Source organism: Gallinula chloropus (genome assembly GCF_964237585.1).
Source record: "Gallinula chloropus genome assembly, chromosome: 1".
In the NCBI taxonomy this organism is placed as follows: domain Eukaryota; kingdom Metazoa; phylum Chordata; class Aves; order Gruiformes; family Rallidae; genus Gallinula; species Gallinula chloropus.
The window spans coordinates 209,041,669-209,061,436 of record NC_140085.1 but is presented as its reverse complement, the minus strand read 5'-3'; the positions used below and the strand labels follow the sequence as shown (position 1 = coordinate 209,061,436).

The 19,768-nt window shown below is 43.4% G+C and overlaps 1 protein-coding gene across 1 annotated transcript in view; it reads left to right on the top strand.

Moving 5' to 3' along the window:
* The first annotated feature begins 1,615 nt into the window (after positions 1 to 1,615).
* Positions 1,616 to 19,768, top strand: part of SPATA13 (spermatogenesis associated 13) — a 31,049-nt gene continuing 12,896 nt past the window's right edge. Inside the window, exons 1-4 of the mRNA XM_084279288.1 lie at positions 1,616 to 1,875; positions 4,983 to 5,127; positions 18,274 to 18,410; positions 18,806 to 18,985. Coding sequence (XP_084135414.1) covers positions 1,645 to 1,875; positions 4,983 to 5,127; positions 18,274 to 18,410; positions 18,806 to 18,985 — 693 coding nt within the window. The 5' untranslated portion in view covers positions 1,616 to 1,644. The remainder of the gene's footprint in view (positions 1,876 to 4,982; positions 5,128 to 18,273; positions 18,411 to 18,805; positions 18,986 to 19,768) is intronic.

Here is a 19,768-nt window from a genome sequence, read left to right as displayed (position 1 = left end):
AATAAAGATGTAGGCTGACTGTTTTAACTCTACCCTCCCACCTCCAAAAAAAAAAAAAAAAAGGTCTGAGTTAGTCCCTAATTTTCCTAATTTTTATGAGAACTTGGGGCAGGGTTCACTTGCTCAGCAGTGCTGTGGAGTTTGCCATTCTCTCCATGTATACTGCTGTGCAACACAGAAACACCCATTTCCTCTCTCTGTTTCTTTTCTGTTCTTTCTTGAGGAGCAAAGAAAAGCAAAGGAAATGTTGAGAATTTGGAAATGTGATGGAAAAGTGAACATATTTTTATGTGCAATGTTTTTTCTTGAAAACTATTGGGGGGGGGGGGTGCTAGAAAAGTTTGCAGCAGTATTACACCAAATGCATTTAAATCCTTACAGATGTTCCCTCTAGCAAGTATTTCAGTTGAGACTGTATTATTTCCAAACTTGCAGTGCCACTGCAATTATGATACCTGTAGGCATTAATCTCCCAGAGCCAAGTGTGCTGTTACATACGAACAACATCCTCATTTTCCAAGCTTCCTCGCTGAAAAAAATCAGGTTTTCCTCTATTTGCAACTGTAACTTCCCTGAGCCTATAGAAAATTAGCTTCTGGCTTCCAAACTGGATGAGCTCACTCACTCCATTCACACATGGCTGCACAATCTCTGGATCTGACCCACCTCAGTGTGGGAGTGAATGCTGGGAGGGGATGCCACTGCCCCTTTTGGTATCGGTTTGCAGTTACATGGGATTGGCAAACAGTCACACAGCAGCCTTACTGTTTATTTTCATCACTCAGTAGAGGTAAAGCAGAGGGATATCATGGAGGCATACCATGGTTCAGGTTGGATGGGACCTCAAAGTCTATCCAGTTCCAACCCCCTGCCATGGGCAGGGACACCCTCCACTAGCCCAGGCTGCCCAAAGCCCCGTCCAACCTGGCCTTGAACACTGCCAGGGAGGGGGCAGCCACAGCTTCTCTGGGCAGCCTGTGCCAGGGCCTCACCACCCTCACAGGGAAGAATTTCTTCCTCATACCTAATCTAAATCTCCCCCCTTTCAGCTGAAGGCCATTACTCCGTGCCCTGTCATTAAAGGTTTTGGTAGAAAGTCCAGAAACAGTGTGCTGATTGAATTATTTTTAAGGGTGTTACATGTAGCATTTGTGAACAGGAACAAGTCCTGTGAGTGCCAGAGCTGTTTCAGCTGCCTTTCCAAGCCACCATTCAGTGAATTCCGTGTTTATGGTAGGGCCTGTCTACTCCTGAGGTAATAGGTGAGTTTTTAGTGGTATTATTCATGCTTGCCTAAGAGCTGCTTATGCTTGGGTGTTAATGTGACTCAACACAACCATCATGACGTCTTTCCTTTGCAGAGTTACTTTCTTCTGGAACTGTCAATTGCATTTTTTGTATTCATTATGGTAACACTTTCTTTTTAGCAATATTAAGTTGATCTGCCATGTGAAAAATTCAAAAATTGTCAGAAAATTCTGTGGCTTATTTGACTTGTTCACATTTAAAAAGGTTGTTTCCGATGACCACTGGAAGAGGTCCCCATCTCAGGATGAAGACAAGACAGACACACAAAAGGTCACACCAAGGAGGTGGGGCTCTGGAAAAAGGTCTCGTCCCAGGCCTCTCTCAGACTATGGGCAAATGTCGATCAGAAGTTTCTCCATACCAGAAGATGCAGTTGCTGTGGAGTCTCAGAAGACCGACTGCACGGATGGAGAAAATCAGCCAAGACTGGCTTCTGCTGGCTCTGTGATGCAAAGCAATACAGTAGGCTACCACAGAGGGCGAAAAAGAAGACCCATCTCTGTAATAGGTGGGGTCAATTTCTACGGAAGCGGTCCGGCGGAAGAGATAGAAGGTCTGCTGACACAAGTAAGATAAGAGATGTCCTCTCTGCAAACTGCAAAAGACCCTTTCACTTCCTTGTCTGTATCTTCAGCCTAGAAAATAGAATGGATGCTTCCTTCTCTTCCTTCCCTTTTGTCAAGCTGATGTCATGTACTTACAGTTCTGCTTTCCTGGTCACTAATTACTTTGTCTTGTTAAAAACCAAAATGGCATGGAATGAAACTGATACTGACTTCGGGATAATCTTTTTCATCTTGTAAATTAACCTTCTTTCTTTCTTGTAATGGTTGTTGTATCTCATGTTGGTGTTGTAAGAGCTGATTTGTGTGTAGTACTGCTGCGTGATTAGTCACCTTGGAAGGTGTAGGGCCTAAGGAACAAAGGAGTACAAACAATATGATAGTAACACATTATTTATTGATTGTTTCAAATTCTTCCAAAGCAGGTCTGTTCAAAACCTGTAGCATTAGCTGTAGTGTTTAAAATCTTGGTACTGGTATAGCAATGATACTTAAAACTAGTAAGTAGCTTTTGAAACTTGGTAAGAAATTAAGGAATTAATGAAATTAAGAAAGAGTCTTAGAAAACCGTGACTATGAAAAAAACCCACCCTACTCTGTTTATGTGCTACTAAATTGACCTGATGGAATGTAGGAAGCCTGTTAGAAAATAGCGAGCGGTTGAGTCAGTACTTGATCTGTACCTACACACTTACTTGCCATCTCTGTTGGCTTAGTTAAGAGACTGAAAAAACAATAACTTCTGAAAGATAAAAATAGCACCTTTTTCCTGGAGGTAGTCCTGAGCAGGTGCAATGTGTAGAGAAACTTACTGTTCTGGCAGTAGTAGTGGTCCCATCTTGTAGTTGGTTACAGACCTTCAGGCTCATGGGCTTTTGTAAGCACTGATCAGGTGCTTTCCACTTTCCAGAAGAGCTGAACAACTCCTGCCTAATGCAATTGTCATGCTGATAAAGCAACAGGAAAAAAAAAAAAAAGTATAGCATTTACATTCTCAAAAAAATATGATTTGGTGGTTATTAGTGGGATTTGAATCTTCTTAAATCTTTCTCGTGCTGCTGCTTGATATCTGCTGGGAAGTTCAATGCAGTATCATCCATGGCTACAATACTCACCCAATTGAAATCAAATGCTGAAACAGTGGCTCTCCTGTGAAGTGCAGTTGTTAACATGAACTTTGTTATTTTACAGTGCACATTTTTTTCTTTAGAATTCCCTGATGGAAACATGCATCTTGAAGCAAAACTCCAACTGAAGCCAATGAAGCTTTTAGCCAGGCAAAGACTAAAATAATTTAAAATAATTACATAATTTCAAACCCTATATAATTGGGATAATTTAAAATTAATGTTGTTGGTACTTAGCTTGGAGGAAAAGAGAAAATAAGAAAATTAGTTTTATAAATTTTAAGCATTCTTAGTCAAAAATAATAGATGGATTTCAAGGGATAGTAAGTATCAGCAGCCCACTCTTTGGTGTACCATGAAGTGATTCAGCACTCTCCAAACCCTTCATTTATCGCTGTGAACAAAATGGATCTCTCTTCACACCTTGCTCACATCAGTGTATTAATGATGGAACATGCATCAGGGCAAATATTTGGGTTGACTGCTGTGATGCTGCCATGGGAGCTGGATCTAAGCACTAGGCTGGATCACTGTGGTCAAGACCAAAACTATGGAGCATTCCCAATGGGAACACATTACTGACCGAAACAACAGCCTTCCCAGGCCTGCCACTGAGTAACACCACGTCTTCTGTCTGTCTGTCCAGGGAAGGGATCTGGACTGAAGCCTTACAAGAAAATTTTAGATGCCCAGAAATAAGCGGCTTTGTTGCTTAATCACCCAGTTATTTGCATATAGCAATTGCCAACACTTCTCTTACTTATTTGGTACAATGTCAGACTTACCCTTTGTGGTGTTATTCAGTGATAGGATCCTGATATATTGCTGAAGCACTGAAGAAGTTATTAGGTTGTAGTTGAATCATACTCAATACACACAGAGGGGTTTGGCCATCATATTACTAAATTTGTAGCTGATGTAAAAAAGGACTAATGAAGTAGGAATACACATGCTACAAGTATGTGAACTTCACCTTGCTGATTGTTTTTCTTAAAAGCTTTGAAAACCCAGGGGTATATTTGAAAAGAGCAACGCTAATTCCTGCTTTGTTGTGCTTTGTTTTGGTCTGACAGCTTAGGTGTGAGAAAAAAAATTTCATACAACACTGAACAATAGGTTTCACGATAAAGTGTCAAAGAGATCATAAAAACCCCAACCTGATCTTTCAGATTACTTGACAGAAGGGCCTACGAACAGTAACAAATTAAAGAGAGGATGTAATGACAAGTTTCTCTGAAGTTTGTGTGCTGAGGTCTGGCAATTTACTGTTAAATGTTTATACAAGGTCATTTAGCCTGGCTAATGTGGAGTTGTTCAGGGACAACATAAAATTAGTCTTGATTTGCAAATAAAACAGTTGTAAGTTCTCTAATTATAATTAAGCAAATGAACGATTTAACTGAAGAAGAGGGCTTCTAGATAAAGTTAGGAGTAAACTTAGTATTGCCTCTTTTTAATGAGACTCCTGGGAACTGCAGAGCAGAGGATCACTTAGACTACTCTTTTTGTCTTGTAAAATATGTTTATTTTAATTTAAAAGCAACACATTTATTTGAAGAAAGCAAATGTCTCAGGAAATGAACACAACTTCCAGCCGTAACCTTTCTCGTCATTCTTTCGCTTTGGGTTTCCCCTCAGAGGTGTGTTTACGATGCGGCCGGCATTGCGCAGGCTGTTCTCGCAGCAGTTAGATCCCAGGGCATTTGGGCATGGAGCATTGCAGAATGAAAATTACAGAGTATGCCTGGTCGTAACAGAAGGCTGAGGAGTTTCTAATGTAACAGAGGACTGTATCGTAATAAACTACTTTCTGTGATGCTGGTGGATATGGTATGCAGTGTTTAAGCAATGTCATTTCAAAGCAGGGGATTTTACTGCCCCTGTAATTAGCTGGACTATCTGAAGAAGCCTTACTTCATACCTGGGTTTTGCTGAGTTGGACTTGGAGCTTTACTAATACTGGATTTTCCTGTTTTTTCTGTAGCCTGTAACACGGCCACCCATTCCAGCGCACCAGGTCCCCCCTTATAAAGCTGTTTCGGCCAGGTTCCGGCCACTCACCTTTTCACAAAGTACCCCCATCGGCTTGGACCGGGTTGGACGAAGGCGGCAGATGAGAACATCTAATGGTAAGACGGGCACGTCTTTTTGACTTTCTGGATGTCAAATTCATAGCCCAGCTTGATCAGGAAGTAGTTAAAAATGTGGAACTCAAAACAGTGCAAATCAACGCAGTGACAATGTAGTACCCAGATAAGTTACTCTCTTTTGTGAATTTCTCATTAGTAGCTGCTGTGTTCATGTAAAACTTGTTTTTCACAGCTACTATTTGCCATTACTATGGTTTGTTCTTGTGTACGTCTTGCAGTGCTGTGTTTTCCACTCTCTATTCACATACTTGCCTGAAGATAATAATAGAATACAAAGGAAGTAAGATCTAACATGCCTGAGTTTGTACCCCAACTATAGCCACACCAAACATGTATTTTTAATTTTCTGTTTGCCATGCATTCAGCTTAACTACCCAGATAGGTGAGCCTTAAATAATTAAGCAGCTTGTTTCAGAGAACTGTATGCAGTTGCAGTTGCTTACTCAGTGGTGAGTGTAGCCCAACCAGGGTTCTGGGATGTGACTGACAGATTCTTGGAAGTGGTTGCCTTTTTGGAAGCAATATACTTTACCAGACTCTCTTATGTGCCCTGTGGTTTTTTTTCTGTGTTTACAAATAGCATGGAATGCTATCTTGAGTTAATAGAAAGTCCTTTCTAGTGTTAGTGGAATGTTTCTTGGCAGGTGGGCCCAGAAGAACCTGGATTTATTCATACCATTTGTGTTGTTTCAGATCACAGAGCACAATCTAAACAGTTATTCATGTTTCACTGGCAAGGGTGTGACATAAAAGCAAAACTTTCACTTTATATTCTTCAGTGTTAATAGTGAACACAACACTACTGGGAACCTTAACTCTGCCTTCTGTGGAGAGAGTAAGTACAGGTGTCTGGATCAGGGCCTGCAGGGACTGAAGTAGGAAAGTTAACAAATTGAACTTTCACTGTTTCTTTATTAAAACTGTACACTTGTTTCCAAGTCAGTACTTGGCTTTTATGGTTCTAAGTTAAGTTTTAGTTGAAATGACATCCAAATTCTGCTAAAAAAAATCCATAAACTTCTAATTAATTTATATAACACCATTTGCAAACTGCATTTTCCAGTATGACACCTTTCTTCAGAAGTTACTTTCCAAGGAATGGAGTTGAGAATTGTAGTTTTGTGTTACTGGGTTCTGGTGGAGGAGGTGGGTCGCAGGGGTGGCTCTGCAAGAAGCAGCTAGAAACTTTCAGCAGGCCCCACGGAGCAAACAGCAACTGACTCAAAGACTGGTGGTTTGGCTCTGGCTGGAGGCCAGATGCCCACCAAGTAGCTCTATCATTCCCCTTTTCAGCTGGACAGGGGAGAAAATATATAATGCGAGGCTTAGGGGTTGAAATAAGGACAGGGAGAGATCATTCCACAATCAGCATCACGGGCAAAACAGACTCAACACAGAATAAAGGAAAGAAAACTCTAATTGATGACACTGCACTGCACACCCAGTGGCACCAGAGTTGGGTAATGAGAAGTGTGACCACATCTTAAAGCACCTCCCCCACCCCTCCCTTCTTAGCAGACTGAGCTTTAGTCAGGATCTCACTCCCTTTTTTGAAAGAGGAAACTATGCATTGCAGAGTAGAGATTCCCTTTACATTTTTAGTTACCCTTTCCATTTCACATTTGGAAACCACACAAAATAATATCAGTTACTGCCAGAGACTAGTATCTTTCTAGGTATTTAGCTTTCCAGTACCTGGTCTCCTAAATATACTCAACAGGGTGACAAATAGACCAAGCAAGGTTTCTGCTACTTCTCAAGACAATGAAGGCAAAGCAATGTTGATTATGCTAGTTGTGACTTTTGTGACTCTGTTGAGCAGGAAAAGCTTCTGAAAACAAAGCCCTGAAGGCAAGTGGAGAATGTCATGGATTTCACAGTTTGAGAGCAGTTGCAAAGATCTGTTAAGTAGCTCCAGCAGAAAATAATGAAGCGACTAGTGTCACACATTCTGATCTCTTTCCTTTTTCTCTTAAATTCACAAGGCATTTCCTTGTCTTTGAACATGTGAGAGTTTTTTGTTTGCTCTTCTAGATTGAAATTCGATAGCACAAAAGCCCTTTATTACAGAAAGAAATTCTAAACCCAAGCACTGAAGACCAGTGGTGTCTTATTTGTTACTTGCTAAAGCCTAATACATTGCGTGTCTACTTTTATGACAATGTGAGTTAGAAAAGGAGAAGTATATTTTTAGAAGAAACAGCTGTTACAGGACAGTAATACATCATACTGTAGGAGACAGAGTAACAACCAGCCAACTCATAAGGGAAACTTCCCTTGAGACTTACATTGCTGCACTTGTGTTTAAAGGGTTAGAAAGATTAAATTATATTAAGGATATTATATTCTACTTTTTATCACAGTGGAACAATTATTGTAAGTATCTTAAAAACTAGCACATCTCTTTTGTATGCAGTGGTGTGTGGGACTTGAATTTGGCTAAATTAATTGGTGAACTCCTTTAGGCAGGCTTAGCTCTGAATAGGTAGGGTAGGCTTCAGCTAAAGTCACCTAAATTCAGTCTAAATGTAGGTACCTACATATGAGTTAAACATTTGAACACCCATTAAAGGCTGTGGGAGATCTAGGACTTGATACAGTTACCTGCCTCAGGGTCCAAATATGTGTGAGATAGCAGAGGACCTGCTAGAAACTGGCAGATATTACAAGGGACCTTTGGAATACCTATTCCTTTCTTCAGTTGGCAGCTGGAGGACAGTGGGATATCACAAAAAATATGTATAATGGTGCTAAGTATCTACATTTAAACAAGTGTTCTGAGGCTTTAGCCATTTCAGTCAATGACAGTTATAGTAGGAACTGCCTTTGGATTAGGTGGATTGCTCTCTCAGCTGCTTTAATTGTGAACCAAAACCTGCTGGTTTAGATGGTTTGTTCAAATGTGGATTCTGGCATCTAAATGAATAAATTCAAATGTCTTTAATTCAAGTAGTATCCTGTCCTGGATGTTTGACTACCATTTCAAAGTATTGTCAAGCTTTTCCCAGTTCATTGAGGTTGGGTAACCACATTGGTTTCAGCCTGTGTGAAGCAGGGATGTAAGCAAACTGGCTGTTGGGGAGACCTTTAGGTTCTCCATCCACAGCCTAAATAGATTATTGGCTGTGGGAGTGAACTAAACAAAGTTCTTAATCACTCCTTGAGAGAAAATGGTTCCCTGCTTGCTACCATCTCCTTCCTCCCATCCTTGCTCCCCTACCTGAAAAGAGCAAGGTGACCACACGGAGCTTACCTGAGCTCAAGAAGCATCTGGATGATGCACTCAGTCATGTGGTCTGACTTGGCTGGCCCTGTGTGGAGCCAGGAGTTGGCCTTGATGATCCTTATGGGTCCCTTCCAACCCAGGATATTCTATGATTCTATGTACATAGGACAATATGCAGGAAATGCAAATTCCTGGGTTGCTACACAGAGTGACATATTTGTGATAGCCAGGAGGTGGGTGGAATATGCCTGATGTTGCAAGCAGCTCAATGGCAGTTGCTGTATTCCATGACCCAAGTGCCTGAAAAGCTCAGGGAGGATGAAAAGCTATGGACAGGAGCTGAAGAAGCATTTTGAAACCCAGTACTGCAGACTAAGCAGTTCCAATGTTGCTGGGGACAGAGGAGCCTCTGGACCAGAGGTCAATGGCTATGTGATACTTTAAAGGATGGGACTCTTAACTGATGGGAAAAGATAGAAGCTATGGGATCATTAGTCGCATAGATAGCTGGGATTGATGATGCAAACAGGACCTAGCAGTGTGTTGGGAGCAGCTTTTAAGTCAGGTGAAGCACCTAGGCAATCCTAGGGGCTCCAGAGGGGAGGTGATAGCCCTGGGGCATGTGGGTGCCAGGGAGGAGAGTGTGATGGACAGGGAGCAAGTACTTAGAGGCAAAACCAAAGCTGTCAGGTAGGGGGATAAAAGCAGGGGGAGCCCAGCAGTAGAATTGTCCCAAGTGCTGGCAGTACCATGCTCAGTGTCAGACAGAGGGACCTTTCTACCTTCAGGCACCTTCATGCAGAAAGTTGTATTTAAAAGAGGGAGATTTAGATTATTTATGAATTGAGGAACATTTGAAATAAAAAAGATCCTTTGTTTTCTAAACCAAAACAAAAGCAGCCTGCTGACATGGAAATCAAGAGATTAGGGAGTAGTTTCTAAACAAAGAATTAGGGGAAAGTTGGCAAGATGAAATAATACACAGTGTAGGGCAGCATAGCCTTTACAGGGGATGTCATTGATCATTGCATCCTCAAATGAAGGATGGGGCAGAAGCTGACAAAACTGTAGCAGGAGATACTTGGTAACAGTAGAACCAGTGTTGTGTGAAGAGAATTTTGGAAAACAGATAACCCTGACAGTAACTGTGAAAGTTTAAAAAGATGAAGTAATAAATGTATTTTTAAAGAAGCTAGTTGGCCTATGTCAGAAACTTTGTTGAAGGGAGAGAACCAGTGGAGCATAACCAGTGTACCACCATTTGCAAGTTGTATAGGAATAACAGAGAAGATTTTACCAGTGAAGGAGGGGCTCTGGTGTCTTAAAGAAAACCAAGAGCCAAATCAGATAAACAAATTGACTCTGTCAAGTGTCACAGGACCTGTGGACTGGAATGACATGCCTAAACGGGGAAACAGGATTTCAACTGTGAACCACCTGAGATCACCAGGATGGTGACCGTAAATGTGACAAACCAAGGAAGGCAGAGAAGTGTCAAGGGTAGCAGGTACAGTCATAAAATGAGACCTAAGTTGCTGTCCTGTAGGTTAAGCATTGTAACGGGGCACAGTGCTATGTTTTTCAGCCTACCATAAATAACTGCAGTGCAGCAAAGCACGAGACCTACAGGAAAGGAAATGATTCTTGAACTATTCTCAAGCTGTGTGTGGGATCACACATAAGAGCTACTCAGTAAGGGTGTGATGTGTCTTGTCTAACTCTGTAGACTTCTGAGCTAAGCTAAATGATCTTGCCTGGAAGAAACAGATCATTTAGGGTGCTGTTCATTGACCAAATACAAACAGCTAATGAATCTTGCCCTCTGTGCCCATAATGAGCCAATATCCTTGCAGGGGTGAGAAAAGTAAAAAAAATCCAATAGAGTATGTAATTTAAATTAAAAGAAGGGAAGCAAATAAAAGTGAGAAGACATTTAGGTAACAAAGGAATTTAAAAGAGCAGAAAAAGGTGTTGAATTCTTGCCAGCAACATGAAGAGTGTTCAAGGCCAGCATATTACATGCTTAGAGCAAATTCATGTTACCTGTCAAAACAGAATTTGGAAACATTAGAAAAAGGTTCAGTCATTAAACACAGGGTAAGAGAAGCTGTCAGAAGAAGGAAAAAACCCAAACAAACTATCCTTCAGATTGTTGAATTGTATCCAAATAGAAACAAAATCCCAAACCTCTGGTAATTTTGATGTAAAACTACAGGAACGTAGAAAAAAATTGCTAAGGATATAAAACCTACACTGTTATATAAGAACCTGGTAGACTATCAGACAGTTTGTAGGCCATGTGTGTGACCAAGTAATAAAACCTGAGCTCAAATTAAATAAGGATCTGCCTGAAAATATCAGTAAAAGTTTTAGAGTAACTAAATGAATAGTAATCAATAGCTAGAACCAAGACTTCTAAAGGGATTTAAGAATGAAATTGCTGAGCTTCTGCCTCATCATGGAATTTACTCCTCAAAAATGGCCTTAGTATAAGGAAGAAGGCAACGATGGGATAACCATTTATAAAGAATCATAGAATCATTAAGATTGGAAAAGACCTCCAAAATCATCTAGTCCAACTGTCCCCCTACCACCTATATTACTTACTAAACCATGTCCCTAAGTACCTCATCCAGCCTTTGGTTAACACCCAGAGGGATGTTGACCCCACCACCTCCCTGGGCAACACGTTCTAGTGCCCAAACCACTCTTTCTGAGAAGACATTTCTCCTGATTTCTAACCTGAACTTCCTCTGGTGCAACTCACAGCCATTCCCTCTTGTCCTGTCACTGCTTATCTGCGAGAAGAGGCTGACCCCCAGCTCACCACAACCTCCTTTCAGGTAGCTGTAGACAGCAATAAAGTCTCCCCTGAGCCTCCTCCTCTCCAGACTAAACAGTCCGAGTTCCCTCAGGCACTCATAAGACTTGTGTGCCAGACCCTTCACCAGCTTCATTGCCCTTCTCTGGACATGCTCCAGGGCCTTGATGTCTTTCTTGCAGCGAGGGGCCCAAAACTGAACCCAGTATTCAAGGTGTGGCCTCACCAGAGCTGAGTACAAGGGGATGATCACCTCCCTGTAGAGGTATCAGGAGGAATCCAGTGAGCTGTAGATCAATGAGTCAGACATAATATTACATAGAATATATAAAGAATCTATTTACAACTTAAAAACTGTAACAGAGTGCCATCAACAGAGTGGTAGACTTTTATGATGAAGAAGAGCCCATGTGCCCTATGTAGTAGAAAACTGTGCCCCACAAATTAATTAGGTTTTCTGAAAAAAAATCCCTGATGATGTGACCAAAGGGATTCAGTAGGTATGGATAGGCTGCTTGGATCTCCAGAAGGCCTCTTAGAAATGTCTCTTAATAGAGGCCAGTCGGTTTCCTTAAGGAGAGAGCTCACAAGTGCAGTCAGATGTTCCGTGTCTTCACAAAAAATGTGGGAAGGGAGGTATAGAATAAAAGTATAATTGTTGAATTTCATAGAACAATAGAATCATAGAATGATAGAATGGTCTGGGTTGGAAGGGACCCCAAGGATCATAGAGCTCCAACCCCCCTGCTACAGGCAGGGACACCAACCTCCAGGCCTGGATCTACACAAGGCTGCCCAGGGCCCCATCCAACCTGGCCTTGAACACCTCAAGGGACGGGGAATCCACCACCTCTCTGGGCAGCCTGTTCCAGCACCTCACCACTCTTTCTGTAAAAAACTTCCCCCTAATATCTGATCTAAACCTTCCCTCCTTTAGCTTTAGTCCATTCCCCCTTGTCCTGCCATTATCTGCTCTTTTAAAAAGTCGAATCCCCTCCTGCTTATAAGCTCCCTTCAGGTACTGGAAGGCTGCAATGAGGTCCCCCCGCAGCCTTCTCTTCTCCAGGCTGAACAAGCCCAGTTCCCTCAGCCTTTCTTTGTAGGGCAGCTGCTCCAGCCCTCTAATCATCCTTGTGGCCCTCCTCTGAACCCTTTCCAACAGTTCCACATCCTTCTTGTATTGGGGGCCCCAGATCTGGACACAGGACTCCAGATGGGGCCTCCCGAGGGCAGAGTAGAGAGGGACAATCCCCTCCCTGTCCCTGCTGGCCACTCCTCTCCTGATGGAGCCCAGGATACCATTGGCCCAGGAGCTGCAAGAGCACACTGCTGGCTCATGTCAAGCTTCTCATCCACCACAATCCCCAAGTCCTTCTCAGCAGGGCTACTCTCAAGAAGCTCTTCTCCCAGTCTGTATCTGTGTCTGGGATTCTTCCGTCCCAAGTGCAACACCTGACACTTGGCAGTGTTGAACCTCATTAGGTTCCCCCGGGCCCATCTTTCCAGCCTGTCAAGATCCCTCTGGATAGCTTCCTTTCCTTCTGGAAAGGTTAAATTATTCCCAGCAGTAAAAACACAGGGTGTTTGGACAGAGTTGTGGAAGGATTTCACAACACTGAGACACAATGCACTGCGCTGGCAGCAGGTGAATTTGGTGATGATAAAGTCAAGGTAGAGCACGTGGAGGAACGCAAGCCTGGTTTGCTTGCAGAAGAATGGACTTTGAGCTGGATATTGACATTCAGGAAGAATTAAAGTGTCAGTTCAGTGCATAGTAACAGTCAAAACAGTAAATAAAGGGGCAGGAGTTTGTAGGATGGGAATAGAGAACAAAACAGAAAGCCCAATTGTGCCACTGGTGTGGTGTGTGGGGGCCATCTCCCTGTTGCTTTCTACCTCAAAAGGCATTTATTACAGCTGATGTTACCGAGAAAGCAAAAGGATGAGAAAACTTAACTCAGTGTTCCTGCAACTTGGGAGAAAAGCTCAATAGGAGAATTGAGCAACCTGGTCTAGTGGAGGGTGTCTAGTGGAACTGGATGATCTTTGAGGTCCCTTCCCACCCAAACTGCCCAAACCCTTCTGTGACTGTATAAAAGTCTGATTGGCACAGGAAAAATAAACAGATAATAGTTAATGTTTTTGATAATGTAAAAACTAAAGGGCACCAAATAAATCTTAGAATCATAGAATATACTGAGTTGGAAGGGACCTGTAAGGATCATCAAGTCCAACTCAAGTTGGATATCATCAAGTCCAATCCTCAGATAGCAAGTTCAAAATAAAACATAGTTTTCACACTCTATAAATTAAGCTGTGAAACTAATTACCACACATGATATTTCACATCCCAAAAGTTTACAGAAATTCAGAAAGTAGTTTGAATAATTCACTTCATTAAACACAAAGATATCACTTCTGCCCCAGGAGGGATCTGATGCTGATCTGCAGATAGCTGAAATTTAGGAAATTGCATCCAAAAAATGCCATTACATGTCTCATCTGTTTTTATGTTCTTCCCTGGGCACCTGCTACTGGCTGCTGTCAGAGCTATGGGCTGGGGGGACCTTTGGTCTGCCCCGAGGTGGAATGTCTGGTGAGGGGTATCTAGGACCGTATTTTCTTGAGGCGGATGAACGAGCTTTGAGCTTTAGTGTTTCTGTATGTGCTACCCACAGCCTTTTCAGAGTGCTGTGCATGTTGGGTAAGCCAGCTCAGCATGCGTTTTGAGAGCATCGCTGTGGACAGCCACTGCAAAAGACAGCCTGTTGCTGCCTGTTCCTGCTAGAAAACACCTGCTTGCAGCTCACCCCAAACGAGTACTTTTGTGGTGGTTTAGTTGGTGGCTGCTAGATGTTCTAGCAGTTGCTAGATGTGCCTGTGCAGAGGAGGGAGAACACTCCCCCCCCCCCCCCAGCAGCCAGCATCCCACGGTGGCCCTGGGTTAGTCATGGGGCAAAACCACGCCGTTTGTTCCATTCTGCAACAAATCAAACCAAGTGACTGTTTTTCAGAGGTCGGTTTTAATGTCTATTCTAGAAGATCCGTGGTGGGGTTTGATCTCATTTTCCTCTGCCTGCTGAGCTGTTTTTTCCCTGTGGGCAAGAGGGCTTTGACATGGCAGAGAGCTTGCACACTGGTGATTGAAAGCATGAAGTCTTAACTGGCAGGTCCCAGGATCATTGGTACTTTGGTGTCATTTCCGTTTGCTGTGCTGGTTTGGGGCTTTTTTGTAATGATTTGTGGCGAGAAAAGCGTGTGGGGCTGTGTGTAAACGTAATACATAGTAGCTTGTTCTTCCTGTGCTCCCCAACAAGTGTTCTTGCAACAAGAAATAATAGGGAAAGAAGTTTGAGGGTTCAAAAGAGAATTCCTATCGGTCTCCCATGCAGTGCAGCACAGATTTTGGTAGGAAGGCGGCATTAATATTGCAGGGCAATGTTTGGCCTTTCCTTTCCCGTCTGAGGCAGTTCTAGGGGAAACCATGTGATTTCGGTGGGTGTTGAGAGGTCTCTGTGTGCAGAAATGCCTGGGGGAGGCAGTCCCCGGTTTAAAGGAAAGGCTCAGCTGAGCCATGCATTTTGCAGGTAAAGAATGAGCTGTAAAAATTACAGAGCTTTCCAAACTGTAAGTGTAGTGCAGTGATGGGTGCGAGCACAGGTTGCAGCAGGCTGTGCGCTCTGCTGATGAGAGCAGCTCCTGCCTTCGCTTGCAGTGCCTGAACTGATCCAGCTCTAGTGCAGAATGATGCAGATTTAAAGGTGGTAAATGCTGGCCCATGGCTAGTGTATGAGGTAGTCCTCTTGCTGGGTCAGTCCCAGTGAAAACTGGACTGTTTGGGGTGTTTTCCTGCTTCGCTCCCTGTTTTCTGGAGGAGCTGAATTAAGTTTGTAGCATGAGTGACAAAATGTCTCTGTCCTCCCCTCTTTTCCTGGGAGCAGCCTGCGGCAGCCTTAACACTTCAGCTGCTTGTGCCCTAAATAATGATACAGCATTTTCCCCGTGAAGCAAGGGAAGTTTTAATAGCCATGCAAAAAATGCCCTCATTGTTTACTTCTGCTGGAATTTAACCCGTATAATAGAACAAAGATAGACGGCCGCTCCGAACAGTGTTGTAATACAAGGAACTCCCAGCTCCCGTCCAAATAGACTTTCCCTTTGAATTGCAGTCATTTGAATATAGATTGAAATCGCATTAAGCCGCTTTAATGAAAAACAAATGTACTCTTTGGCTTGCTGCGTTCGAGACGTTCGGGCACTTTGGGAGCAGTCTGGGCGGCGCAGGCGGCTGCAGGCACAGCCCGGCCGGGGCCAGGCAGCCAGGTTTTTGTTTCTTTTCTGGAACTTCCTCCCTAAGGGCACCCCATGATGTCAGCGAGCTGTGAGCCGTGAGCTCGCCGCGACCAGGCTGAGCGCGTTGCTGGCAGCTCCCTGCCAGGCTCGGCCTCCTCAGAGGCACAACCGGAGCTGGAGGCAGCGGAGAGGCTGGCGAAGAGGCTGTTTCTCAGCGCTGTGGGTTGCTCAGAGCCTCTTGTGATCCTCCACCAGCCCTTTAGGAGCGAGCATCACCTGTTAGAGGGCAGATCCTTGCCCTGGAGACAGGTCCGACAGCAGCATGGTAGCCAGGGGTGGAATGGCACGATTTTGGAGCCTGGAAAGCCTTCAGATGGGTACGTGTGAGTAGAACATGCTCTCTCTCGTGCTATTTTTTTACGGCGTTGCTAGATTGAACTGATAAACTGGCAGTCAGGGAGTCTGATTCTGATCGTGCTTATACTGTGTCATCCTGGGAACCTGCAGCCTTACACGGGTGACAAAGCTGCTGGAGATCAGAATCAGTCCCAGGCTGCCTTCTAAGTTTTTACCTCCCGTTGGAGCTATCAGGAAAGCCCACCCCTCCCTCTGATATTTCTCTCTGTAAACAACAGAGGAATCGATGAGGAATGCAAGCAACTGATTTTTGTTTGGGTCTAACTACGAAGCCAGTATAAGCTTGTTGCTTTGGGACGGAATATTGAACACTTACCAGTCCCAAAATTGCAGTCGTTTTTCATCTGGAGCCAAATTAATTAGGTTGTTTTGATGTGCCGCTGTTACTGGAACAGCGAACTGGCAGTACTGATCGTATACTGGAGATGTATAAAGGATCACTGGGAATAATTTCTTGGTGGTGCTTTATAAGCTACAGATTAGTTAATGAATTATGTATATGCAGATTTTTCTAATAAAGCAGTTTCAGTAAGTTTCACAAGAGGTATTTTAAAAGTTTATCAGTGCTCAGATTTAATGCTCTGTAAGGAGAAAAAGACTGTTTTTTTAAATAGGGATTCTGCATCCTCCCTGGTTAGGCAGATCGTACCATGAACGGGAGTGTATGGTTGAAATACTGGGGAGTAGAACAGAGCAGTTGAATAGCCATGCTGTGTTACATCGTGGCTATGGCATATTTTTCCACTTTTAAAGGAAAGAAAAAAACCTCTTCCAAGTTTTTTTTATTAATCTGTGCTGTAATCAGCTTTGATCTCTCTTGCAAATTGAAACCCAAATGACCAAAGATGCTAGTAATTGTATGAGCACCCACAAGGAGTGGCTTAAAGCATTTCTGCATGTAGGTTAAATAACAGAGGTGACAGCGTGTCTGTTAGTGCTGTCAGTGCGTGGAGTAAAACCAGGAGTCATCATTTTGTGACTTGTCACCTACCTGGAGCCCAGAGCCCGGCAAGCCTGCAGTACCCAGGCTTGGGGCAGGGCAGAGAAGAGGCAGGGCCAGGGTCCTGATGCTCCATGGAGGCAGCAGTAACTCATCTTAAAGGTCCCTTCCAGGCACTGGGGGGTGAGAGAGGTGCTCCACTGCCTGCAAGGCAACTTATCTGGGACACAGTTACCATTGAAAAAAGGAGTTCAGTGCTAGCAGCCTGTTCCAATTTTTATTTTTTATTGGCTTTTTGAGGACTGTATGTGCTTCAGACTCTCTAGTTATTCACAGCCTGGGCCTGCCGTAGGAATAAATCTTTAGGGATAAATTAACAAGGACCATAGCGTGCAGTGAAGGCTTCTTTATTACTAGCTCATCCCCTGGTCTGTTTTGGAGTCTGCAGTTGCTGGCTTGCAAAGGCAAATATAGTTTAAAGGGTCTAGCACTGAGCAGTGTGGATGTGAGTCTCACGCTATTACTTGTCCTGACATCAGACCCCAATCCTCTTCATGTGCCAGTACAGAAACAATCACTGAAAAGATCTGCCACCCAGTGACGTACCCCAAACAGGGTTTACAGTTTTGTACAGTAACTGCAGATTTATGTGTGCATGGTGACAGTTGCTTATCTGATGTTTCTCTTGGTTCATGTGGCTGTGTAACATGATGAAGCTCATCTTACTTCTGTCTTCTGTTTCTTTATGAAGCTGCCTCTTCAGTCAGAAAATGTACAATCCTCAAACCAAGAGGTATTTTGTAATTTGGGGCAATTACAACAGGTTTTTTCCCAGGCAGTTACACCATGCTCAGTCTGGATGCCTTGTCCTGGTGGGCTTCTCTGTGGGACTCTGGGCATCCAGAGCCTCCTCTGGCACATGAGAGAGGTGTTGGCAGCTGGCTCAGAGCAGGGGCTGTGTCATGGACTGTCCCCTCCCCTCTCAGGGGTGGGTGAGCATGGAGATATCTGGTTGTTACATCCCCGAGGAGGAAGTGATGATGTGATGGCAGCCAGCCTGGGACCGACAGTGGCCCCCTCTGACTGCGGGGAGCATGGGAGTTCTTTACTCTGTGACGTGGCGCTGAGGCCACCCTTCTGATTCAGGTCATTCAAGATTTCCTCCAGGTAAAAAATACATAAATAATGGTGCCACAAAAGGACAATTCCTCAGATTTGTCAGCTGCAAAGTGAAAACATTCTGAAGAAGAGTAAAAAGTATTTCAGGATGGAAAAGAGGATTTCCTGAGAGCTTTGCGGCCCGCCACTTCTGCTGTTATCGTTATATTCATGATAACAAAAGCAACTTCTCAATGATTCCTCTTGCATTGTTTTTTTGGGGGAATCTTAAAAATGATGAAGCAAACAGCTGTTGCACCTTTGTTTTAGTTGCTGCAGATGGTGGGACTGAATCTTCAGCCTTAGTGGATGACAATGGTAGTGAGGAAGATTACAGTTACGAGGAGCTCTGCCAAGCCACCCCCAGGTACCTGCAGCCAGGAGGTGAACAGCTAGCAATTAATGAGGTAATGTCCTGGGCTTTGCATTGCTCTAACGATGGAGGGGTGGGGGGTGGGGGATGTGGATGTTTTCCACAGCTCTGAGGTTTCATACTAATAAAAAAGTGCAATGGCAGTAGCCAGCATAGCGAAGAATCCAGCAGCCATGGTGTCCTGTCTCTGGCAGGACCCACAGGCAGATGCCAAGGGTAGAGCATAGAGCACAGGGACTAGTACTTCACTGGTAGGCTTGTTACCCTACATAACTGCTTTGGAGTAAGGTTCTTAATTGTTCTCCCTAGCAAACGTATGCAACAATGTCTGAAAATCCTCTATTGAGTTATTTTGATCTTTTGAGTTATGTACAAGTAGTTAATTGTTTATTCTTTATCCTTCACAACCTCATTTTCTTCCCATCTCAGCTGATAAGTGATGGCAGCATTGTCTATGCAGAAGCCCTCTGGGACCATGTGACTATGGATGATCAAGAGCTGGGCTTCAAAGCTGGAGATGTCATTAGAGTCCTAGAAGCTTCCAACAAAGACTGGTGGTGGGGAAGAAATGAAGACAAGGAAGCCTGGTTTCCAGCTAGCTTTGTCAGGGTGAGAACTCTTCCTTTTGCAACATGAGATTCCTGGCAGAGAGCAATACAGTGATGGTCATGGCATTAGATTTAAGTGAATTTTTGTATCTGAACAGCAGCAGTGTAACTCCTAATGATTTCACACAGCAAAAAGCAATAGAGAATCACACCCCAAGATCCTGTAGCTCCTGTAACACATTTTATTCTGGTCCCTTCCTTTGTGTGGTCTTTTTGTAACCAAAGGAACTTCTCAAGCAGAAGTGAGGACAAGCGGTATAATAGTCCATGTATATGGAGAGGATGCAGCAGTTTTCATGAGGGGGTGAGGAAAGGGATGCTGTGGGGATTTCTTGGTAAAATAGGGCTTCATTTATTAACACAACATTGTGTAGGAATCTGGTTCACAGTCCGAACTCCCAGTCAGATCTCAGCCAGATAATCATGACAGTATAACTCTCAAGTGGTATAAAATTGAACTATATTTTAAAAATTTTAATTTCAAGTACATCTTGAGAGACTAATAAGCTTGGGTCACACTGAAGTACCACACACAGTGCAAGAGGTGGTTCCTACCTTTGTCTAGATTTCCTGCCAAACATGGGCAATCAGACAAAAGTTGAAAAAGGAGGTGCTGTTGTTTAAAAGTGTTTGATTGGACTAGTTTTGTACTTTTTACTCATATGCTGTCTTGGAGAAAATAACAGATAAGCTATTAGTGAAAGTTAGAACTAAGCTTAAGTCTGAAAAATACACAGGCAATGCAATGTGGTAAATCTCAGATACTGTGAGGAAAAAAGCTATG